General features: G+C 56.5%; 1 protein-coding gene across 1 annotated transcript; it reads left to right on the top strand.

Moving 5' to 3' along the window:
- MNT (MAX network transcriptional repressor) lies at positions 1,499-19,006 on the top strand. The gene is made up of 6 exons (XM_021067616.1): positions 1,499-1,945; positions 7,635-8,214; positions 8,817-8,858; positions 9,004-9,115; positions 15,107-15,299; positions 15,438-19,006. The coding sequence occupies exons 1-6, from the start codon at positions 1,873-1,875 to the stop codon at positions 16,193-16,195; spliced, it is 1,758 nt and encodes a 585-aa protein (XP_020923275.1). The 5' UTR covers positions 1,499-1,872; the 3' UTR covers positions 16,196-19,006.

The raw sequence follows: 24,981 nt of genomic DNA, 5'->3' as shown, positions 1-24,981 counted from the left end.
AACTGTACCAATGGGGTTTGTGTTGCCTCCACCAAAGAAACAGCGCGGCAGGGTTTCAGGTGAAGATTTTTGGTGCCCCCGCCATCACAATACGTTAAGTGGTCAGATCCCCCCCTTTCCGTGTGAGCAGTTTGATACTCCTCCATGACTTTTTTTTCTAGTTGTGGGCCTTGCCCCAGAACTGCCTTCAAAAGAGTCATCATCCATGGGGTCAGGTATAAATGCTCCAATGGGGAAAGGAGCAACTGGAATATTGAGTGACCGCAGAAAAATCCTTTCTGGTCTTCAGTTTCCTTATCTGCAAAGTTTAAGAATTTGGGTAAACGGACCAAATTCTGTTTGTACCCCAAACGCCTCCAAACTCTACCGCAAGAAGCCGCCAGAGGAAGCGCCAGGCCAGGGGTCTTACCCCGCCCGCGAGAGCGATAGTGGCCGGGCGGGTGGCCCCGCCCCCGCTCCCGCCTTGGTTGCCCAGCCACTGGGAGGGCCGAGCTTCCGCCCTCCACGTTGTTGTTCCCGATTTGCGCCACGCCCCCTCGGTCTGGGCTTTGGACACCTAGCCTAATTTGCCCTCGGTCCGGCCCCAGAGCAAAGGGCGACTTCTGGGGTGGCACATTTGGAGTTTCCGCCCGCCTCAGAGGCGCGTGGACAAAGGCAAGAGTTTATAGGAAGGAAAGGGAGACACTTTGTTTTGGAGGGAGGATAGTGAAAAGTAAAGAGTAGATCAGGTCACAACTGCACAATTTCCCTTTCGGAGTCCCACCCTTCACACAGCGTCCCCATCCGCACCCGCGAATGTGACCCTGCTAGACACTGGCCCTTTAAACAGAAGGCTGGCGGCGCGGGGTGTCCATGTGGAGCTGCTCCATGCCGTGTTGTCCTGCCCGCCCATTGGCCCGCGGCCCGGTGACGTCGCCTAATAGGATGCGAACGCACTGCGGGGGGAGGAACGGAGACAAAACGCGGAACAGGATCGCCACTCCGCTCCCTCTGCCAGTTCTCTGGCAGCCTCCTGCCGTCAGCTCCGCCCAGGGGCGGATCCCGGGGGAATTGCGACAGCCTGGTGGTTGCGGGAATTAGGTCACGTGTGGACCCAGGGTTCGGGCCAGTCTCTACCAGCCTAAGGTTTCCTTGACCTGGAATATCCTTATTTGAACTAACTCGAGTCTTGAGTTTTCCACCCTTCCTTCCCTCCAGCAGGATAATTTTAGTTGTGAATGACACAAACATGCAGCCCTTGCTAAACTTGTGGCTTGCAATCGGGGCGGGGGGAGGCGGGAAAGCGGAAATGCAGGGCGCGAACCCGGCTGGAGCTTCTCCCACCCCACCCAGGCCACGTGTGCGCTCGCCGTCTTGAGTGGGCGGGGCCAGCCTGCCCGGGACCACGCCCCTCCCTTCGTGAGAAGCCGCGGCCCTGCGGGCGGGGGCTCCGGTCCGGGCTTTGGCTGCGGCCCCGGTGTAGTAGCGGGGGCGGCGGCCGGGGGCAGCGCGGCTCCTTCCCTTGTTGTGTGTGTCGGTGCCTCCTCGCCATCTTGTTGCAAAGCCTTTTCTTGTCGGCGGGACTCCTGGGGGCCGCGGGGCGGGAGGCATTGGAAGGGAGGAAGAGTGGGAGGGGAAGGAGTGAGGCAGTGCCGCCTTATTTTTTTTGCATCAATATATTTAAATTTGCAAATTACATTTTGCAAATATTTGGGGAGACATTGGTTTTTCTCCCTGTGCTTCCCCGTTCTTCCCTGCGGAGTGCGCTGCGCCGCCCAGCCCTGTCGCCCCCCGGAGGTGATCCCTCCCTCCTGCCTGCCCGCCAGCCTGACCTGTGCTCGACTCGCGGGCCGCAGTCTCGGCCCCGGCGCGCCCCCGGCAGCTCTCGGCGCGATGAGCATAGAGACGCTACTGGAGGCGGCCCGCTTCCTGGAATGGCAAGCGCAGCAACAACAGAGAGCACGTGGTGAGCGGCCGGGCTGGGCCCCTAGGGCAGCGGGGAAGGGGAGGCGAGCGACCCTGGTACCCGAGCCCACCCGAAACCGCGGGCGGAACCCTCTCCCAGGCGGCTCGCGAAGCCGGGCATTGCAAGGCTCCGCGGAAGAACCGGCACCGGAGGAAGAGTGTTGTGGGCAGTGAAATTAATTAATGAATTCGTTAACATGCAGCGGGGGACCCGGCTCCTGTGGGCGCCACCCCAGCTGCCTACCACCACTTGTGCACCTTTCGTGAGGGGCTCCTTTCGCGTGGGCCAGCAGCGCCCTCGGTAGGGCTGAGGATGTGCGAGCCGGGGGGTGGGGTGAAGAATGGTGTTGCGTGGGGGTGGCAGACCCGCGGGCGTGTGCGTGTGTGCACAGGGGATGTGTGATGCGAGCCTCGATGAGAGCGGATGAACGGACGTTTACACGGGTGAGTGTCTAGTGCACACGAGTGGGCGTGTGTGTAACGGAGTGGGGGGTGGAATTACTCTACGCGAAGCAGCTCCCCGGCTTCCCTAGTCTTGTGGGGTGGGTGCGGGGGGCGCTCCTGGCAGATCTTACTCGCCGCTTGGGGCGGAGGCGGCCTTTGCAGAATGAAAATGACATCGCGTGTCTTATGATCCTGGCCAGCCCCGCCTGACCCCGCCTCCCACAACTGGGCTGGGTCGCGCGTCAGGGGTTTGGGTGAGAGCCGGGCTGATTAGTGCATCGGTGAAACGGCCCGAAGGTCGCCGGGGGCAGACCCGGGGCCCCCCTTGCTGCGCCCCACTTTAGCCGGTGTGGAATGTGGCGTGTCTGCGCCTTCTAAACCCGCTCTCGGCTGGAATGTTGCGTGTGCCTGCGTTCTAAGCCCGTTGGTTACACCGGGTGGTGACGTGGACAGGGCCCGCCCCCGACCACGTGCACCGGGGACACTCCCGCTGGGGACTGCGCGGCCCTGCCCCTCCCTGCTGCCTCGCGCTCGGCCGGGGGCGGAGCCTGGGCGGGGCTGGCTAGGGGCCTTCCGCCGGGTTGGGCCCGGGCTCTGGCCCCCGGGCATCTCCCCGGGAGAGTCTGCCCTACGAGGGAGGAGCTGAGCTCACCTGTAGGTTCTCACCCCAACCTCCAATTTTTGGTCCTGGGGCGAGGGAAATCCTCAGAATAGCCAAGCGTTGGGATATATAGAGCTTACATACTCCCACTGACCCCTCCAGACATTCTTATCAGGACCCGGTCAGCACCGCTGACCAGTGTGGAATAAGCCAGGCTGAGAACCGGCAAACTTTGGCGCTCTCTCGACAGGGCCGAGCTGGAGATTTCAGATGCCCCCTCTCCCCACGCGCTCTGTTGGTGGTCCCCAGGTGCTACAGAAGTAGGGACTGAGGAAAGACCTCGGTTTTCCGGACTGCTGCGAGGGCCGCAACCCTGGATCCGGGTGTGTGTGCAGTATCCGGGGGCTGTTGTTTCCTCCAACCCTTACCCCCGCCCTTCGGCCGGGTTGGTTGTGGTGGAGAGAGTGCGTCGCCCTCCTTTCCTTTCTCTCTGCCTATTGTTGCTTCAATGATGAGTCATGCAGGAGGTAGTAGTGTGTGTTGTGTGCGCGCAGGCGCGCGCCTGCAGTGTGTACCGCCGTCGCGGCGGGCGGGGGAGTGGCCGCGAACCAGGGGCGGGGGAGGGACGGGTCTGAGGGCCTGGTCGGGTAGACCAGCCTTTCAAGGTCAGGAGTCACTCGAGATACGTGAGAGCGAGAATGCTTAGGTTTTCGAACTGATGGGCCGGGGCATCAGCTCATGCGCCCCTCCTTCCCCCTTGTCTTTGGGGTCCAGAGCAGGGTCAGTTGGTGGACAGTGCAGGTGGTGAGAACATTCTGCTTGCAGGAGCAGTGGCACGGGGAGGAGCCTGCACAGATTTGGAGAGACTGAGTCATCTGCTGCCACCATCAACACAATGCAATTCAGAAGTGCCTATTGTGTCCCCACTGGGAACTGCCCCCTGTGCTAGAGGCAGCAGTACTGAGCCTACTGTTGCCCCAAGGGAAACTCACTTTCACCTTCACTTTAGCCTCAGGCTAGTTGGCCCTGCGAGGGGAGGGAAGGCGGCCCTCACTGTCAAGTCTACCACCCTTTCCCGGATAAGTCTGTCCAGACTGACAGTAGGAACCCCAGGGATGACGTGTGCAACACTTGAACCTGAGAATGGCTCTCTCCCAAGACGGGTTAGAGCCCTGCTCCCCCCTCATCCCTGTGTTGAGAACAGAGGGCAGGGAGCTGATCTGAGTGACAGTGCTGCTTGATACTTAATGTGCCACAAGGGAATTCCCTAAGTTGAGGCTTCTTGGTGGTGGGGCAGGAGGTCTGAGGGGATGGATGGATGGATGCTGGAAAGCCAGATTTTTTCCAGAAAGTCATGCTACAGATAGTAGACCTGGCTGCAGCAGCTTAATCTCCGGAATTCATTTTTTTTCTCCTCCTTGAGGTTCTGTCCTATAACTTGGGTGGGAAGAATGGGAGAGAAAGGGGTGCTGGTGAGCCTGTGGACCAGCACTGCTTTCTGGGAGTGTGTACCCCATGCACAGCCCTGAACAGGGATCCTCCCGTCCTCAAGCCTCAAGCAACAGTTTCCTGACCTAGACCAGCCAGGTGCTCACATGATGAGCCCGTGGATGTGTGTGCATGTGCGCTGTATGTGCAAGAGGGGAGAGGAAAGGGCAAGGCCATCCTGGTGGCCAGCGGGAGGGCCTGGTCACCTCTAGCAGGCACGGAGGTGGCTCGAATGTGACCCCCTTCTACCTGAGCTAATCACACCTTGGGTCTGCCTCGTGCACCAAGATCCCTGTTAGCATGTAGAAGGGGAGAACTCTCCTGAACGTTGGGAGCCACCTGGTATAGACTCCTCTGACCCCAGCTCTGTGCCTGCTGAGCCCCTGGGCCACAGTGGCTTGGGGGGAAGCTCAGTGTCCATACTCTCCATTGTGGGATGGAGTCTTGGCCCCTGGATCACCCAGAAGGGTCTGCTGAATTAACTGGGGGCACACTCCGGACAGAGCCCATGGAAGGTGGTGGAAAGGTGCAGCAGAGCATTATTTTAAAGAGTCTGGGGGTTCCCATTGTGGCTCAGGGGTAAGGAACCTGACTAGTATCCATGAGGACGCGGATTCGATCCCAGGCTTTGCTCAGTGGGTTAAGGATCTGGTGTTTCTGTGAGCTGTGGTGTAGGTCCAAGATGTGGCTCAGGTTCTGTGTTGCTGTGGCTATAGAGTGGTGTAGGCCCGCAGCTACAGCTCCGATGTAACCCCTAGCCTGGGAACCTCCTATGCCGCCAGTGCAGCCCTACAAATACAAAAATAAAGAGTCTAAACCCATGTTGCTGCCGGTCTTAAAAAGACAAAAATTAATAAATAAAGAGCCTAAACCCATGTTGCTGAAAACCAGTTTGCTCCTTCCGCCCTGTGTCCCTCTCCCCTGTCAGTGTACAGGGAAAGGGCCAGTGCTGGGTGGAGAATGAGTCAGAGCAGGTCACGAGGAGGCGGGAGGCTCTGGTGGGCTGGATCTGGCCTGCGGCGCCTTCTACTCTTTACAACCAGTTAAGCGTTTTCATGCTGATCCAGGTGTGACCTAGCTCGGCCATTCACCTGGGTCCTTCCTGGCACCAGTGAGGCACACCTGCCTGGTTCTGGAAGAGAGAGGGTAGGTGGGAAGAAGGTTGCCATCTCCTGGGTGAGCGTGGAGTTGCCTTTCAATGAGGTTTGGCTTCCTTCTGGCCCAGGGCACCTGGCCTTGGGACTTGGGGCCCTGTCTGTCCCCCTGCTTACGGTAGAATGGCACACTTGCCCCAAGACTCATGAAAGTTCAGGTGGCTCAAAGGAATGGAAGCGGTGCTGTGTTGGGCCCTGAGCTCCAGGACCTTGTCTTGGGGATGGGGTTGGGGAGCAGAGTGGCCCAGGCTGGGCCTGAGAGGGCTCCTTGACTGGCACGCAGCAGGCTTCTTTCCCACTGTGGTCTGTGAGAAGCAGGAGCTTGGAGAGCTGGTTTTCTCTGGAACTGGAACGTAAGCCAGGGCTGCCGCCAGCTCATAGAAGCAGGCCTGCACCGGCCTGGCAGCTTCCCTTCCCAAGGGCCAGGGGAGACACGGAGGAGGCCGTGCTGACTCCAGCCTCTGAACGAAGGCTGGCTGCTGGGAAACCACTGAGTGCTTCCCCTCTCGGAACGCACCCCCCGCCCGCCCGCTTCCTCCTTTGCCTCCTCTCTGCGGGAGGGAGGGCCTCTGAGCAGGCCTGGCTCACACTGAAGTTGTTGATTGGCCAAAGGGCCCCAAGGCCTCAAGGTGTTGGGGGCCCCTGAGCCCAAAGACCCTTGGAAAGTTGGTGCCCTCCTCCCTAGGGGGCCCTTAGCCAGCCTTGCCCCCCAGGCTCACCCCTTGAGGGTCGTGCATGTGGGGCGTGTCAGCCCCGTGCTGTCAGCTCTGTCAGTCAGCTGTGTGGTGGATCCCTGGCAGGAAGGAGGGCTGGTTGACCAGCCTGCTCCCTGGCTTGGGGGCTGCAGCCGCTCCCCAGGACCCCGGCCTGGCCTGTAGCCAGGGAACCAGAATGGTGGGGCCTGGGAGAAGACGGGCAGGGTGGGGATGAGAGGGGCCTCTGGATCCATCTGGAGCGGCCTCTCCCCTTGCCCTGTTCTCAGCTCACCGCTGAGCAGCCCTCATCTTCTGGTGGAGCTTTGAGCAGAGATGCTGAACGGAGCCACACAAGGTTGCCGGAGCTTGGTGCCCTGTTCAAACCCCGTTAAAAATCCTGGCTTTCCTTTCCGCCTGCCTCTTACCTTTCTATTTTTTGCTGCTGCTGGTGGTGGTGGGGAATGAATTCTACACAATAAATAGCAGAGAAGGACCAGGTGCGTTTTGGGTATGGACCCTGAGGAGACAGGCTTGGGACCTAGCCTGGGAGTCCCACGTCCTGGGCCTAGCTTGCTCATGTGTGAGCTGAAGATGTCCCTGCCCCGCCTGCGACATGGGGCTCTTGTAAGATCCAAGGGTGTGTGGGGGATGTGTGTACATGAATATAGACACCCAGTGAGCTCGTACTGGCACAGCAGGTACAGGGCATCCACCAGGTATCAGGAGACCTGACTGTGACTCGCAGTGTGACCCCCTCCCCAGCAATCATTTTGCCTCTTTGAGCTAATTTATCTCATCTGTGAGATGAAGATACTGCCTCCCTTCCAGAAGGTACTTCCCCAGAAACTAGGGTTTGTTCGTCCCTTTTATACTCCCGTGGTAGCCTCTGAGGTCATTTGTGGACTGACCTCTACCTGCTTCATCCATCACTCCCTCCCCTCGGCCTTGCTGCGCATCACCTGCTTAACCCTTCAACCTGCAGGCCACCCCGTCTCCAGCACCCTCGCTGACAGCTTCGGCTCTGCTTTCCACAGCCCCTCTCCTCCCGAGCCTCGAGTGTCATCCCTTGTTATTTATTACCCCCCACCCACCCCGCCCAGGCTGTGAGCTCCCAGCAGTGAGGACCAAGAGACTGTTTTATTTGAGCACTGCTGTGTCCCCAGTGCTCAGCCCAGTGCCTGGCTGGGTGTGGATGTGTATTTGCGGTGTCACTGGGCGCTACCTGGGACAGGGTCAGAGGATGGGTTACAATTGGAGGATAGGTGAGGCTGGGCCCCTGCTGAGACACCCCTTGTTTTCTCTGCGTAGAGGAACAGGAGCGGCTTCGCTTGGAGCGGGAGCTGGAGCAGGAGCAGAAGAAGGCCAGCAGCCTGGCTAGGCTGGCTCATGCCCTGCCTGTGGAGGAAACCCGCATCGAGGCACCACCCCTGCCTCTGTCGCCCCCAGCACCCCCTCCAGCACCTCCACCACCACTGGCCACTCCCACCCCACTGACTGTCATTCCTATTCCAGTAGTGACCAACTCCCCTCAGCCTCTGCCCCCACCCCCACCACTCCCCCCCACAGCCCAGCCTCTGCCTTTGGCGCCTCGCCAGCCAGCCCTGGTTAGCAACCCCGGACTCAGCATTAAGGAGTCTGCCCCCCTTCCCACCAGGCCACAGGTGCCCACTCCTGCTCCCCTACTGCAGGACTCCAAGACCACCGTTCCGCCCACTGGCAGCCCCAAGCCTTTGCAGCCCCTCCCCACACCCATCCTGACCATAGCACCACACCCCGGAGTCCAGCCGCAGCTGGCCCCCCAGCAGCCACCCCAACCCACTCTGGGGACCCTGAAGCTGGCACCAGCTGAAGAAGTCAAATCCAGCGAACAGAAGAAGAGGCCTGGGGGGTGAGTGAGGTGTGGCAGAGTGGGGGATGGTGGGACAGAACTGCTCACCCCCTGGGCTGTGTGTACATGAGAAAATACCCACTGGAGCTAGCCTGTGAAAGCCACGCATGCCCTACCTCCTCAACCCAGAAGCCCAGAAGCGCCCTCCTATACCTGGATGTGTTCTCACTGTGCTGTGGCTGCAATCCACCTTGGGGAGTGAGGAACGCCCATGGCCCTGTGTTCTCAGGCTTCTGTGTTCTTTGACCACCACTGCCCCCACTCCTGCAGGGGTGGAGCTAATGGCATTTCCAGGCCCTTGGATTGGGTATTGGATTATGGGCCTCTTGGGTGAGGGCTGGGGTCCACTGGCTATTTCTCCAAATTCCCGGTGGATGGGTGGGATAGAGGGAAGAGGTAAAGGGTTTGTTAATTATGAGCCTACAGATGCCCTCGAAGAGGAGGAGTGCACATCAGGACACGGGGTGGAAAAACTCCCATTTCTGCTTTTCTAGAGACTGTTGGGAACAAAAAATGTGGCATTTGGGGGGTGAGGAGTAGCGGGAGGGAAGGCCACCTAACTGGACCCTCCTCCCTGAGCCTTCTGTCTGTCTGGGTTTCAGGATCGGAACCAGAGAAGTCCACAACAAATTGGAGAAGAACAGGTGTGTGTGCCTGCACTTGTGACTCTGGGCCCGTCCCGCCAGTTACCGGGACAGTTCCATCCTTGGTTCCCAAGCTCTCCTTGGGCCTTCCCTCCTGCCCCGGGCCCCCTGGCGCTGGCTGACCTGCGCTACTCCCTCTCCCCAGGAGGGCCCATCTGAAAGAATGCTTTGAGACCCTGAAACGCAACATCCCCAACGTGGACGACAAGAAGACGTCGAATCTGAGCGTTTTGCGGACTGCCCTGCGGTACATCCAGGTATGGGGGAGGGAAGCAAGGGCCAGAGCAGGGCGGGCGCCCGCCGCCGCGCCGGCTTCCTCCCCGCCCCGCCCGCTGCGCCGCGGCCCCGCCCTCGCTCCCTCGCTGGCTCCCCCGCCCGCCTCCACGCGGGCGCCGAGCACATGGCCCGGCTGACGTCAGCGGGGCTCCCCGCCCGGGAGGGGCGGGGGAGCGCGGTGGCTGCGCTCGGCTCCCCTCCCGCGCCGGGCGGCCCCGCGGAGCCCCGCCATCAGCACAGCCCCCGCGGCTCAGTGTCAGCCGAGTCCCCGGCCCCGCCTAACCGCCTGCCGCACATTAGTGCCGGCGCGGGTGGGAAGGGCGTGGGGCGGCTGGCGCCTCCACCCCGCCCGCAGCGCCTGGGCAGGAACTGAATTCGGCCTGAGAGTCTGTCACTCGGGGGAGTGGGGGGAGGGGGCTGGGCGTGGCTGCTTCCACCCGGCGGCGCCCTGGACCCCGCCCCCCCAACTTAGCCCAGAAGGATCAGGATCCTTCCAGGGAGCGCACGAAGGCGCCACCACCTGATTTGGGGGGCTAAACCTGGGCCTCAGGCTAAACCTGGACCTCAGCGATCCTGGGGTCACCGAACCTACAAAATTACGTTTTCCTCCCCTTTTCAAGGGGTCCTCCTAGCCGTGTGTACCCTGCCTTTGGGCACTGGCTCCTCTCTGCAGTATGGGGCGGGGGGAGCGCCCGCCAGATAAGACCGTTGCTATGACGGCCCGAGTTCTGGTTTCCCTGGAAACCGACTGAGGGTTCCGCGTGCCGGGAAGGAGACTGTGGGGGTGGGGCGAGCAGCCACGCTCGGCTGCCGCGGAGACCGAGCTGCATCGGAGCCGTTGGGTAGTGGGCGGGACTTGGGGCTGCGCGGGGCGGGGGCGCACTCCGGGTGTTAGAGATGGCGCTGTCTTGAGAAGCCTGGGGGTTGGGCGGCGTCACCGGCCGGATGGGCTACCCCTCCCCCGGCCTCGACTGCGGGGTCAGAGCCCTGAGGTAACCAGAGCCTGACGTGTGGGCGCGCAGAGGCGCTGTCTCGCGACGGCTCCCCGCCAGCGGCTCCCTCTCCGCCTCCCGCGAACACGCGCCCTTCCGCCCGCCCTCCGGACGATGGGGCGGGGCTGGCGCGCCTCCTGGCCGCTTCCCGGCACGGGAGGGGCGGGGCTGAGCGGTGCAGATTGGCGGAGCGGGGCAGGGGGCGGGACTCCGCGCGCGGAAAGCGGGTGCGGCCGGCAGGGAGTGACGCAGCAAAGCCGGGTCCGCGTGGGTGCGCGCGTGCTCCGTGGGGGGCGGGGCTTCGCTGGCGCCCGAGAGAAGGGCTTGGTCTACGGTTTCAGAGGGTCTTGGGAGGCTTTTTTCTGGTATGTTTTTGCAGAAGTTAGGCTTGGGTGTAAGTTGCTGGTTCTTCAGTCATAAGAAGTAAGTTGCTGGTTCTTCAGTCATAAGAAGTCATGTGGCCTCGAAGCAAATCCTTGTCTAAATGCTGTGACATTTTCTGTGAATATCAGAGGAATATATTAGGTTCTTCAAAGGTACTACGGTGATGCTAAGTGGGAAAAAGTAATAGTATCTTCGTCATGAGGATTTGAGGAGGATTGGTTCTCTAAATATCAACTTAATAGGCACTATTGAGAAGTAGGAAGGATGGAGTGGCGCAGTTCTTCCTATACCTAAGGCAGGAAGCATTGCTTGCCAGATGTGTGGATTTGAAAGTGAATCAGAAATAGAGATTCAGAAACAGCGCACTCGGGATATAGGCCTGGGCCAAGTGGGAAACGAGGTGGACCCAGAATGTCCATGAGAGATTCTGGGGCTGGCAGTGGAAGCAGAAATGCTGGGAAACTTATGGCTTGCTATAAATCCTCAGTCTCACTCATTTACTTATTCATTCAGATACATTTGGACAGTTGGTTGGGAGGATGAAGCAGGGAGCAAAGGAAAAAGTATAGATTTCTGTCTTTAGGTTTGGTCTTACAACAGATTGTAAAACAAACAGGACTCTGCCATAAAGATGTGATAGGAACAGGGGTAAGAGGGTTCTGGGGAGTTAGGGAAGTTGCTGCTGAGGAAGGGGCATTTGAGCTGGGACCTGAAGGCCAGGGTGACTGAGACAAGTGCGGGGTGGGGGTGGGGGGGCAGAGAACCCAGCACAGGCCAGAATTTCTCCAGGAGAAGGGAGCAGGATGCTTTTTTTTTTCCCCCTCCCCCGTTTTTTCTTTTTACAGCCACACCTGTAGCATATAGAAGTTCCTGAGCCAGGGGTAAAATTGCTGCAGCTGTGGCCTATGCCGTAGCCATGGCAACACCGGATCTGAGCCTCCACCACAGCTTGTAGCAATGTGGGATCCTTAACCCACTGAACGTGGCCAGGGATCAAACCCACATCCTCACAGAACAACGTTTGGTCCTTAACCTGCTTAGCCACAATGGGAACTCTGGGATGCTTTTTTTGAGCATGTGGAGGTTCCTGGGCCAGGGATCAAACCCACATCCTAGCAGCACCTCAACCCATTACAGTGACAACTCTGGCTCCTTAACCTGCTGCACCACAAGAGAAGAACCAGGATGCACTTTTTGAGGTTAAAGATGGTCAGGATGGCTGCTGTGCAGGGATGGGGGCAGCAGGCACTAGGTGGGAATTGGAAGGGAATATTGGCGAGGCCTCTATGTAGGGTTTGGAGACTGAGGGCTTTGGTTGTGTGTTGAAGTGGGAAGCTGTGGGAAGGCTGTAGCCTGCAGCCAGACCCAGAGTGGCTTGGAGCTGGTAAAGGATTTGAAGAAAGGCTCAGTGAAATGGACAGAAACAGGAAGAAGAGTAGGCACATACCAAACCATGCATCCAGGTAGTCTTAGAAAGGAAATAGGTTTCAATTGAAGCAATGAGGACAAAAGTTAGATCCTGGAAAAACTTTCCAGGGGGTTCTAGGGCTGCCGAGAACTGGGCTAGATCAGAAGTGGGGGTTTGGTCCCCTGACACTCTCTCTCCCTGAGCGAGAAGTCTTACCCTCTCTGTTAGCAGGTAGAGTTTAGGACAGGTGCTTCCAGCCCCCAGCATCCAAGTTTGAGTGAGGGCTAACTCACCCCAGGCCCTGTCTTTTTTTTTTTTTTTTTTTTTAAATGCTTTTTAGGGCCACACCTGCAGCATATGGAAGTTCCCGGGCTAGGGGTCTAATTGTAATTGGAGCTGCAGCTGCCAGCTACACCACAGCTCATGGCAACCTGAGATCCAAGGCCAAAGATTGAACCGGCATCCTCATGGATACCAGGTTTGTTACCAGTGAGCCGCAACGGCAACTCCCCAGGCCCCATCATTGATGGGTCCCCATCTGATGGCATGTCTAGCACTGGCCTTTTAAGCTAGAGCCAAGTGAGAAACTAGATGTGTGTGTGTGCGTGTGTGCGTGTGTGCACGTGCATGAGGCTGTATGCGTGCCCTTGCAAATGGGGATCTTTCTGGCAGAAATACGGGGAGAGGCAGGTTAATGGCAAAGCCATGATGTTAGAGGGGGCTGTGTGTGGCCTGGGGCTAGCAACAAGTGTGAAAAGGGTAAAGCTGGAGTTCCCATCGTGGCTCAGCGGTTAACGAACCTGACTAGTATCCACGAGGACGTGGGTTCGATCCTTGGACTCGCTCAGAGGGTTAAAGATCTGGCATTGCTGTGGCTGTGGTATAGGTCAGTAGCTACAGCTCGGGTTTGACCCCTAGCCTGGGAACCTCCATATGCTGTAGATTCAGCCCTAAGAAGACAGAAAAAGGGGGAGGGGGACAAAGCTATTGAGTTTCAAGTCGGTATAGACCATGGCTATGTCTGGGTTACATGCCACAGGCTTTCATGGTTTGAGGCATCTCTGACTGGTGAGGTCAGGAATGCATGGAGTTTGGGGCCGCAGGAGGGAGCATGGGGACGTTGGGCCTAGTTGGTGTGTGGAGTTGAAGACACTGCTGTGCCCAGGAGGGCAGGTGAACAGCCAGGAAAAACTGTCGTAAAACTTCCTGAAGGAAATGGAATCAGGGAAAACTCAAGTCTAATGAGTGACTGTGATTCTCCTGCGACGAAGGGGACAGACAGGGTGGGGGGGGAACTAACACCCTCAGCTCCTCACAGACCCTTCCACTGGGGCTAAGATGTCGCACGTGGGATTGAGGGACGTAAGCTAACCATTGAACAGCCCTTGCCGTCACTCAGAGGTTGGGACAGGAACAGGATGTGTTGAGATGGGAAAATAAAACATGAGGAGTTCCCACTGTGGCTCAGTGGTAACAAACCCCAGTAGAATCCATGAGGATTTGGGTTTGATTCCCTGGCCTCACTCAGTGGGTTAAGGATTCGGTGTTGCTGTGCGCTAATGGCGTTGGTTGCAGACTTGGGTTGGATCCCACGTGGCTGTGGCTGTGGTGAAGGCCGGCAGCGGCAGCTTTGATTCAACCCCTAGCCTGGGAACTTCCATATGCCACGGGTGTGTCCCCAAAAAGACAGAGGGATGGAGGGAAGGAAAGCCAAAGGAAGGAAGGAGAACAAAACAAAACATGAAATAATTGAGGGCTCATATGAACTAGTTTCTGATGAAGTACTACCTGACAAGTCTCATTAAATACTCAGGGGTGTGGTGCCGGTGCCAGGAAGGGCTGGAGGACGTCCTGGGAGGCCGTGGGATGGCGCTGGACCGGGGAGACGGTGGAGGCAGGGACGATGTGACTCTGAGCCAGCGGGCAAGCCTGGGGAGCTAGACGCTCCCGAGCAGGTCAGATAACAAGACTCAGGGGGCAGCGAGCAGGATGGTCCATGTTGTCTGGTGGAACCAGAGGTCATGACATGCCCAGGCCAAGGAGAAGCCGGCAACAGGGAAGCCTGTGAGGTTTGAGATGAGTTGGTAATAAAGTGCCAGGGAGTCACAGAGGACGGAGAGAGGAATGGAGCTGAGAAGCAGGACAAGGGCTGATCCTTCAGAGTTGCCTGTAAGCATTGTGTGAAGGGAAACTGAAGACCCTTCTGACAGGAGTGTTGCCACAGTCTGAGCAGCAGGGCATCCAGCACCTGTGGGAGGGTCAACCCGAGAGGCACCAGGTTGCCTGTGACCCTGGAGGAATGGAGGGGGGATGGCACCGTGGACGGGGGAGCTCCCCCTGGCATTCTTCGTGCAGTGGGCGGCCTCAGCATCATGGACGAGGAGCCACCTGGAACCTGTGGTAAAGGCTGGGGCCTCTCCAAGGGTGCTCAGGCCGAGGCAGTGATGCTGTCTCCCCAAAGAGCTGTTTCTCATTGGCAGGGGCAGCTCGGGTCCAGGTGTGGAAGGAGGGGCCTGTCCTAGGGCTGCGGGGAGCTCGGCAGCCTGGGGAGTCGGGAGGGCAGCGGGGAACAGCCGTGTGGGGAGGCGCCGAGGCGGTCGCGATGAGGCGCACAGCCCGCAGCTGTTCCGGAGAAGGTCGAGGAGATGAGATGGGGGTCGCGGGCATCCTCCAAGGGCACCGAAGTTGACTCTCGCGAATGATGATGGGGAGAGGAAGGCAGGTTTATTTGGGAATCTTTGGGGACTGGGTTTCAAGGTGTGTGGCTGTGGCATCAGTGAGTGACAGGATGGTGTCAGTGGTGGTGGAGGCTCAAGCACCACTTGAGACGTCTGTTACCCTTTCTGCCCTTCTCTGCAGAAGGGAGAGAGATGCGGCCAGGAAGGAGGGGTGGGGGCAGCAAGAGGCAGCGAAGCCCCTCAGGACAGAGTTGAAGCAGGGGTGGGGGTGGGGACTGACCTGGATCTGCACCCGCCTGGGCGTCTGCAGCCCTCGGATGCTGGGCTTCCCAGGGCAGAGCCGTGGACTGGGAGGCGGGTGTGGTCTCCAACAGCCCCTGTCCTCCTGGGCCCTTCCTCGTTGCCTACGCGCCCCTGGGGGCCAGTGATCTGGAGGTGAGGGTGGCTGAGGGAGATCTTGGGGGTCCCAGCTGCTCAGGGTGTCTTGCTGTTCCTTGCCCTGTTCTCCAGTCCCTGAAGAGGAAGGAGAAGGAATACGAGCATGAGATGGAGCGGCTGGCCCGGGAGAAGATAGCCATGCAGCAGCGGCTGGCGGAGCTCAAGCATGAGCTGAGCCAGTGGATGGACGTGCTGGAGATCGACCGCGTGCTCCGGCAGACGGGCCAGCCCGAGGACGACCAGGCCTCCACCTCCACCGCTTCCGGTGAGCCCTGCCCGCCCCCCGCTCCACGTTGCCCTCGTCCAGCCCTGTAGTAGTCCCAGACCCCTCGGGGCCTCTGCTTCTCCAGGGTCCCGCTCCCGAGCCTTTCTGACCTGTCCCTGTTGCCCTGTCCCCCCACAGAGGGTGAGGACAACATAGACGAGGATATGGAGGAGGACCAGGCCGGCCTGGGCCCGCCTAAGCTGAGCCATCGCCCCCACCCGGAGCTGCCGAAGCCACCGCCCAGCACGGCCCCCACGCCTCTGCCTTCCCACTCACACCCCCACTCCCAGCCTGTGGCCCTGTCTCCTGCCCACCTCCCTGGGCAGCAGCCGCCGCCACAGCAGAAGACACCTCTGCCGGCCCCTCCTCCCCCACCAGCTGCCCCAGCCCAGACGCTGGTGCCCGCTCCAGCCCATCTGGTGGCCGCGGCTGGGGGAGGCTCCACGGTCATCGCCCATACCGCCACCACCCACGCCTCAGTCATCCAGACTGTGAACCATGTTCTGCAGGGGCCGGGTGGCAAGCACATCGCCCACATTGCCCCCTCGGCCCCCAGCCCCGCTGTGCAGCTGGCACCCGCCACACCCCCCATTGGCCACATCACCGTGCACCCTGCCACCCTGAACCACGTGGCCCACCTTGGCTCCCAGCTCCCCTTGTACCCGCAGCCCGTGGCGGTGAGCCAGCCTGTGGCGGTGAGCCACATCGCCCACACCCTCTCACACCAGCAAGTGAATGGCACGGCCGGGCTGGGGCCCCCGGCCACTGTCATGGCTAAGCCAGCCGTGGGGGCTCAGGTGGTGCACCACCCCCAGCTGGTGGGACAGACCGTGCTCAACCCTGTGACCATGGTCACCATGCCCTCCTTCCCGGTCAGCACGCTCAAGCTGGCTTGAGGATGAGGCCACTTAGAGGCCCCCAGTGGGGGCAGGGAGGGAGACCAGCTCCCCACTCTCCCACCCACCAGCTCCACACATTCCAGCCAGGCCCAGGCCCGCCCCACCCATAGCCACCCCAGGCCTCCTAGGGGAAGGGGGTGCAGAGACTCTGAGCCAAGGGAGGGAGGGCCCCCCCCACCCGGGGCGGGGGGGAGCTGGGCACAGGGCAGGGGTGACCCCGCTGCACTAGGACTTGACAGAGTGATGAGAGCCGCTCTGGTGAACGTGCCGCCTGTCTGGCCTGGTGCCAGCTCCAGTGCGTTCCTGCCTCCCACCCGTCCCCTGAACCCGGTGCGATGTGGACGTCGTGTTCTCCCGCTTCCCCTGCCTTGCCGCCTTCCTGTGCTGCTGCTGCTGCTATTGCTCTGTCTGGTGAGGTGGCTGAGGGCCTGGGCCCTCCCCTCCCGAGCCTCAGCCTTCTTTTCCCAGGCTTCTGGAGGGAAATGGGGGGAAGCAGAACTGAAGCAACTTGGCTGGAAAGCCAGGGACTAAGAGGGCCCCTGCTCTGAGAACAGGTGACAAATCCTAGGATATGGCTTGTGTGGGTGCCCCAGCCTGGGGTTCTCCATCCTAGGTGCCGTCACCGTGACTCATTACGACAAACTAGTTAAGAGGATTCTGTGTCAACAGTAAGCCCTTGCCAAGCTTCCTGTTCCCCCCAGCCCGCCCTTGCTGCTGGGCTCCTGATTTCAGGAGGGCGGGGTGGGGAAGGAGGAGGGGCCTGGCTGTCTCCCCGTGCCCCCCACCCCCCACGACCTCCAGCGGGGGAGTCTGGACTGAGAGGAGGGTGCTCCGGACCCTGTCCCCATCCCTGGACTTGCTTCTTGGCTTCCAGAAGGTAGAGAGGAGGCCTGGCCTCTGCTCAGTGCTGTGCGCTCCCTGGAGGGCTGAGTACACCTGGATGCCTCCTGCTGCTGGGAGGCGACCCGCGTCTGGTCTGGGTTCCAGGAACCTGAAGCCCCCCCCTGTTGAGGTAATCAGGATGGTAAAATCAGTGGGGGGCTTGGCCCTGGGGGCCTGTGGGGAGGGAGCAGGGCCAGACCTGGAGGAACTGCTGCTTCTGCCCCGGCTTGTCCGACTCCAGCACCTTTTCCCCAAACACCCTCCCTCCTTTGTCCAGTGGACTGTGCTGTGCTGAGTGTGCTCTCCCTGGTGGAGGCTGCTCCGTGCCACCGCCTTCCTGTGAAGAAGGTCCTTAGCTGGGCCCGGGGCAGGGCTGAGCTTGGAGTGGGGAGGAGCGAGGGGCCCTGTGTGTAGGGGATGCTGCTTTTCCTGCTTCTGCCTCGGCACACGGCTTTGGCTTCTCTTTTTATGTGGGTATTTATTACAAGTGGCCTTGTGTCAGTCAGACTCAATCACACACGTGCACACTCGGCTCCCCACCTGGGCACACACTCACCGACAGCCTTTCAGAGTGTGTGTGGAGAGGGAGGCCAGTGTTCCTACCTGTGAAGTTTGCATGGACTGGCTGGGGGCTGGGGGCGGGAGGGGTCCTGTGGGACACGGAGGCAGCTGGCGAAGGTCTTGAATAGAGGAGCCGCCTACGAACTCCCTTTCAGTTCCTGCTTGGTCCTGGGGACTGTTCTCTTGTTTCCCCATGTGGGGAAAGGGAAGGCCAATGGACACCTTCATGGTTTCTAGGAGGGGGTCCTGTACGCCCCCCGCGGTGCAGTTCTCACCTCACAAGCTTGCCACCTTCCTGCGCTGCAGCCACCGCCACTACCGCCCCGTCGTGGGGCAGGCTGGTTTCCCTCTTGCCAGTGTGGTTATGTTATGTTGGAAAGAGCAGAGGGAGACAGGGCAGGCTTGGCCCCCGGAACAAAGAAGCACTGGCAAGCCCACCCTCCTCTCGGCTCTGCTCACCTTGCGACCTGAGTCCGTTCCAGAGTTGAAACTGTCCTGTTAGCCAGTCACCCCTCGGGCCTGCACAGATACCTCATCCGCCCGCTGCCCCTGCCCCTCCCCGCCCCCACTGCAGCAGTGGGGACCTCAGAATCTAGTGCCGAATGACTATGTCCAGATTGGTGACAAAGGGTGTTGTTGCTGTTGTTTTTGTTGTCATTTGTGAACGCTGTGATGCTGTGTGCCCGAGAGGGCAGCCCGCCCAGCCCTTCCTTGGGCATCTCCCCTCTGAGAGCTGTCAGGACCACATCTGTCCTCGCCCTGTGGGACCGCCTGCCCCTCCCCTCCCTAGCCCTTCCAGCCTGGGGGACGTGCGTGTGCGCACACACAGACACACACACACACACACATCTTACCTCTCATGCGTGTTTTACTTTTGGATGTTCAGAGTGGCTCACTGGCTGGGAGTCTTTACCTCGGGGAGAGGGGGAGGTTGGTTCCTTGGGGGGCCAAAGAAGGGCAGGGGATTCCTGAAGGGGAATTAGGGGGTCACCATACCCCCTGCTCTCTCCAGGAACAGCTGCTTCTCCCCCCATCCCAGGGTCCCACCCCCGCTCCCCCAAAGAGGTGGCCCTTGTTTACAGTGAGGACTCGGTCACTGTGTCTCCGTTTCCTGAAATATAAATCGTAGTGACCCCAGACTGTAGAGATTTTTATGTGTTTGGATACATCTGCTGTGTGGGAAAAAAAAAAAACAAAACTACAAAAACCCTAATTTTGTACATATTGTATTTTTACTATTGAACTGTATTCTAGTGGCTGTTCATGCTCCAAGACTTTAGGTATTGAGACATGAATACTCTCCATGTAATAAGCACTTGCCTGGAATAAAATATAAAATTGAAATAAACCTGCACTGAAACCCGAGATGGAGCTGCCATCTGCAGCATCTGGGTCATTTTGTTGCAAGAGGAGGAGAGACTTTTAGGGAAAGACCCTCCAGCAAGAAGCAGCGGTATCCTCTCCCTGTTGGGGAGTTGGGGGCACGGTCTTCAGGCAGCTTTCAGGATGGCTGCTTTTAGAGAAAAGAGGAGGGATCTTCCCATTCTGATCCCAAGGCTCAGCCCTCTGAGCTCTGAGAACTGCGGTTCTGGGTTTCCTCACACTTACGCAATACTTTATACTTCCTCAAACGATTTTTATAAACGCTATCTTGTTTCGTCTTTTAACAGCTTGGTGAAGTAAATAGACCAAGACCTAGCAGATAAGAAAACAGGTTCAAGGTGGGTGAGTGACTTGTTAAGGTCACAGGGCCAGCCTGGGACCCTGTGGAGCTGCCGTCCCATCTCAGCTGGTGCAGAGCTGTCCCCAGGCACATGCCACCTTGCCCTGGAGTTGAGCATCCTGAACTCCAGAAAGTTCCAGTGGGAAAGCTGCAAGATCTGTGTACAGAAGGGCCAGGAGTTCCCTGAGAGGGGAGACCTTTCTGGGGTTGTAGTTAGGTTGTCTGAGGAGTCCATAAGGCTGTCCTTTCGGGGGAAGGAACAAGAAGAGGAAGAAGTTAGGGGTCAGGGGTCAAAGAACTCTGGTCTAGTAAACTGGGCCTGGAAGGCCTTTGTCCCTATAGTGACCTCTTTTCTCCCCAGTTTAGGGGAAACCAGCCACTTAGCAGGCGGATAGGTGGGGAGGTGAGGGAGTGAGGTCTGGCAGTTAGCTGGGCTGAGCTCTAGACCAGCCTGGATGCTTCTCTAACTCCCAGACACCAGCCCCACTCCCAGCTGTAGCCAGGGAAACTGACTCCGCTTCTCTTCCTGGGGGTGGGGTGGGGTTTGTCATCCCCAGAGAAGGGAGTCTTGGCCTTCAATGCCTCCAGGTTCCTCGGAAGACCTTGCTCAGTGCTCCTCCCCAGGACCCGCAGTGGTGCCAGCTCCTTTCATCTGTGAGCTTCTGGCTCCCTCTGCTGGTGGCTCCAGGAAGCAAGCGTTTCCTTCCAATTTGGAGAAGGCGGTTAGGGTTAACATTGCCTCAGTGTGTGCAGTCCTGGATTCAGAGGAAGAACGCCCCTGGCAGTGGTGACTTGGTATTGCCTAAGGGCTACCACCACATCTTAAGGGTGGACAGAAACTCCCCTCCCTGCACGCAAAAGATAGTCCTACCCCTGACTCCGCTAGAACCTGCAAGAGGGGCCTGTGGTCTGGGTCATAGAAAACAAAACACCTGAGGAATATTCCTGCTCTTTTTTTAAAAGAGGAAGGTTTACTTCGTGGGTTGGGGGGTTCCCTGAGATGGTGCTTATAGCATCCTACTGGTTCTTCCTGCTACCATCCACATACAGCCCTTGGCAGACCCAGCATTTTGGCTGTGGGATTCCTTTTGGCCCTAGAAGCCCAGCCAAGGTCCTGGAAGTGCCAGCACTTCTGGGTGGAGCAGAGAAGGGGTGGGAACGTGTGCACAACCAGCCACTTCCAGGCTAGTTTAACCAGGGGCCTTTGGTGAACTTTCAGGAAGAGTCACAGCAGAGAGAATTTTTTTTTATTAATTTTTTCTTTATTTATTTGTCTTTTTAGGGCTGCACCCGTAGCATATGGAGGTTCCCAGGCTAGGGGTCAAATCGGAGCTGCAGCTGCCGGCCTACACCACAGCCACAGCAATGCCAGATCCGAGTTGCGTCTGTGACCTACACCACAGCTCACAGCAACTCCGGATCCTTAACCCACTGATCGAGGCCAGGGATCAAACCCACAATCTCATGGTTCCTAGTCGGATTTGTTTCTGCTGCGCCACGATGGGAACTCCCTTTTTTAAAAGCTTAAGTAGAGTTTATTTACAATGTGTTATTTTCTGATGTACGGCAGGTGATTCAGATATATATACTTTCTCATATTATTTTCCATTATGGTTACAGGATATTGAATGTAAGTTCTCTATGCTATACAGTAAGACCTTATTGTTTATCTATTTTATATATAGAAGTTTGTATCTGCTAATCCCAGATACAGGATTTATCTAATTTATCCCTCCCTCACTCTTCCCCATTGGTAGCCATGAGTTTGTTTTCTGTGTCTGTGAATCTGTTTCTGTTTTGTAAATATGTTTATAACTGCACAGTATTCCATTGTATATGTGTACCATGTCTTCTTCATTCATCTGTCATTTAGTTTGTTTCCATGTCTTAGCTATTGTAAATAGTGCTATGAATTGCTAGGAACATTGGGGTGCATGTAGCTTTTTGAATAAGAGCCCAGGAGTGGGGAGTTCCTGTCGTGGTTCAGTGGTTAATGAATCCAGCTAGGAACCATGAGGTTGTGGGTTCAACCCCTGGCCTCTCTCAGTGGGTTAAGGATCTGGTGTTGCCATGAGCTGTGGTATGGGTCACAGATGTGGCTTGGATCCCTCATTGCTGTGGCTCTGGCATCGGCCAGCAGCTACAGCTCTGATTAGACCCCTAGCCTGGGAACCTCCATAGGCTGCAGGTGCGGCCTTAGAAAAAGACAAAAAAAAAAAAAAAGCCCAGGAGTGGGAGTGCTGGGTAATATGGCAACTCAGTTTTTAATTTTTTGTTTTTTTTAAAGGAGACTGAAACTCTATATTGTTTTGGGGTTTGTCTTTTTGCCTTTTCTTGGGCCTGGGTTCCGAGGCTGGGGGTCGAATCGGAGCTGTAGCCGCCGGCCTGCTCCAGAACCACAGCAACGCGGGATCCGAGCCGCGTCTGTGACCTACACCTCAGCTCACGGCAATGCCGGATCGTTAATCCACTGAGCAAGGCCAGGGATCAGACCTGCAACCTCATGGTTCCTAGTTGGATTCATTAACCACTGCGCCACAACGGGAACTCCTCTATATTGTTTTTCATAGTGGCTACACAAATTTACATTCCCACCAACAGTGTAGCAGGGCTCCCTTTTCACCATATCCTCTCCAGAATTTGCTATTTGTAAACTTTTTTTTTTGTTTTGTTTTTTTAGGGCTGCACTCATACCCACAGCATGTGGCACTTCCCAGGCAGGGAACTGAATTGGAGCTGCAGCTGCTAGCCTACAGTACAGCCTCAGCAACGCCAGATCCAAGCTGCATCTGCGACTTACACTGCAGCTCATGGCAACACCAGATCCTCAACCCACTGAGCGAGGCCAGGGATCAAACCCGCGTCCTCATGGATACTAGTCAGGTTTGTTATCACTGAGCCACCACAGGAACTCCTATTTGTAGACTTTTTAATGATGGCCATTCTGATGTGAGGTGATAGCTCATTGTGGTTGGTTTGCATTTCTCTAATTAGCGAGGATGAACATCTTTTCATGTGTCAGTTGGCCGTCTGTATGTCTTCTTTTTGTGTGTGTGCTTTTTAGGGCCACACTCACGGCATGCGGAGGTTCCCAGGCTAGGGGTCTAATTGGAGCTACAGCTGTGGGCCGGCCTGTGCCACAGCCACGCCAGACCCGAGCCGCATCTGCGACCTACACCACAGCTCACGGCAATGCCGGATCCTTAACCCACTGAGGGAGGCCAGGGATCAAACCCGCCACCTTTCCTAGTCGGATTTGTTTCCCACTGTGCCACAACGGGAACTTCCCTAAATCTTCTTTAGAGAAATGTCTCTTTAGGTCTTCCGCATACTTTTTGATTGTGTTGTTTGGGTTTTTTGGTATGAACTGTATGTTTTGGAAATTAGGTCCTTGTCAGTCGCATCATTTGCAAATACTTTCTCCCAGTCTGTAGGTTGTTTTTTCATTTTTTTTTTAATTTTTTTATTTATTTTTTGTTGTTGTTGCTATTCCTTGGGCCGCTCCCGCGGCATATGGAGGTTCCCAGGCTAGGGGTTGAATCGCAGCTGTAGCCACCGGCCTACGCCAGAGCCACAGCAACGCCGGATCCGAGCCACGTCTGCAACCTACACCACAGCTCACGGCAACGCCGGATCGTTAACCCACTGAGCAAGGGCAGGGACCGAACCCGCAACCTCATGGTTCCTAGTCGGATTCGTTAACCACTGCGCCACGACGGGAACTCCCTGTTATTTCGTTTATGGTGTGCTTTGCTATACAAAAGCTTGTAAATTTGATTAGGTCCCACTTATTTTTTGCTTTTGTATCTATTGCCTTGGGAGACTGCCCTAACAAAACATTTGTATTGTTAAAGTATATTTTGCCTTTGTTCTCTTCTAAGAGATTTTATGGTTTCATGTTTTATATTTGTCTTTAAGCCATTTTGAGTTTTTGTGTATGGTTTGATGGTTATGCTCTAACTTCACTGATTTACATGCAACTACTCACCTCTTCCAACACCACTTTTTTTTTTTTTTTTTTTGTCTTTTGTCCTTTTAGGGCCATACCTGCGGCATATGGAGGTTCTCAGGCTAGGGGTCTATCTAATGGGAGCTGTAGCCACCGGCCTATGCCAGAGCCACAACAACGTGGGATCCGAGCCATGTCTGTGAACTACACCACAGCTCACGGCAACACCGGAACCTTACTTAATCCACTGAGTGAGGCCAGGGATCAAACCTGCAACCTCATGGTTCCTAGTTGGATCCATTTCTGCTGCACCATGACAGGAACCTCCCAATACCAGTTTCTGAAGAGACTTTCTCTATTGTATATTCTTGCCTCCTTGGTTGAAGATTAATTGACTGTAGGTGTGTGGGTTCATTTCTGGGCTTTCTGTTCTGTCCCATTGATCCATGTCTGTTTTTGTGCTAATACCATGTTTTGATTACTGCAGCTTTTTAGTATTGTCTAAAGTCTGGGTTATGTCTCCAGCTTTGTTCTTTTTATTCAGGAGTGTTTTGGCAGTTCTGGGTCTTTCATGGCTTCCATGTAAATTTTAGGATTATTCTAGTTCTGTAAAAAATGTCATGGGGTAAATTGACAGCAATCACATTAAGTCTGTAATTACTTTGGGTAGTGTAGCTGTTTGAATGATATTAATTCTTCCAATCTAAGAGCATTGGGCTATCTTTCCATTTTTCCAAATCATCTTCAGTTTCCTTTATCAGTGTTTTATAGTTCTCAGTGTGTAAGACTTTCACCTCTGGTCAGGTTTATTCCTAAGAGTTTTTTGGATGAAATTTTAAAAGGGATTTTAAAATCCCTTTTAAAAGGGATTGTTTTACTTTCCTTTTCTGCTATTTCATCGTGAGCAAAAAGAAATGCAACAGATTTCTATATGTTAATCTTGCATCCTGCTACGTTGCTGATTTCAGTTTTAGTAGTTTTTGTATGGTCTTTAGGGTTTTATATATATATATATATATATATATATATATATATATATATAGTAACGTCATCTGCATGTAATGACAGTTTTACTTCTTTCTTTCCAATCCGGATAACTTTTTTTCTTCTCTGATTGCTATAGCTTGAACTTACTATTGGAATGGAATTGGTGAGAGTGGGCATCCTTGTCTTGGCCAGATTTTAGCAGGAAGGCTTTCAGCTTTTCCCTGTTGAATATTAGGTTTTTTGGCTGTGGGTCTGTCATAGATAGCTTTTATTATGTTGTGTTCCCTCTGTACCTATCTTGGGGAAGTTTTTATCTTGAGTGGATGTTACAGCAGAGGGAATTATGATTGCTGCAGGCTACAGGATCAGCTAGGGGATGGGGAAGGGTTCCCTTGAGAGGCCTAAAGGTCCCCTGGCCCCAGGGTTTCTGATGTCAACTGGTTTCCTCGCTTGGGCAGCTCTTAGTGGGTTGACAACAGGCCCTAATGCCTAGAAAGCTACACCAGACCACCTGCTGGTGACTGGACCCTCTACCTGCAACTAGAATGATGGGGCAGTGGTCCTCTGAGGTGGGAGAAGGCAGGTGGGAACCTGCTATTTTAGTCCAGGTCTTTCCATGCCTCAGTGAGCTTGATCCCTCCTGACACTACCCCGACCGCGGCCTGAAGCAAGCATCTCAGT

The sequence above is a fragment of the Sus scrofa genome, chromosome 12 (genome assembly GCF_000003025.6).
Source record: "Sus scrofa isolate TJ Tabasco breed Duroc chromosome 12, Sscrofa11.1, whole genome shotgun sequence".
NCBI classification, from domain to species: Eukaryota; Metazoa; Chordata; class Mammalia; order Artiodactyla; family Suidae; genus Sus; species Sus scrofa.
The sequence above is the reverse complement of the archived record's forward strand: the minus strand, read 5'-3'. Positions and strand labels throughout refer to the sequence as shown.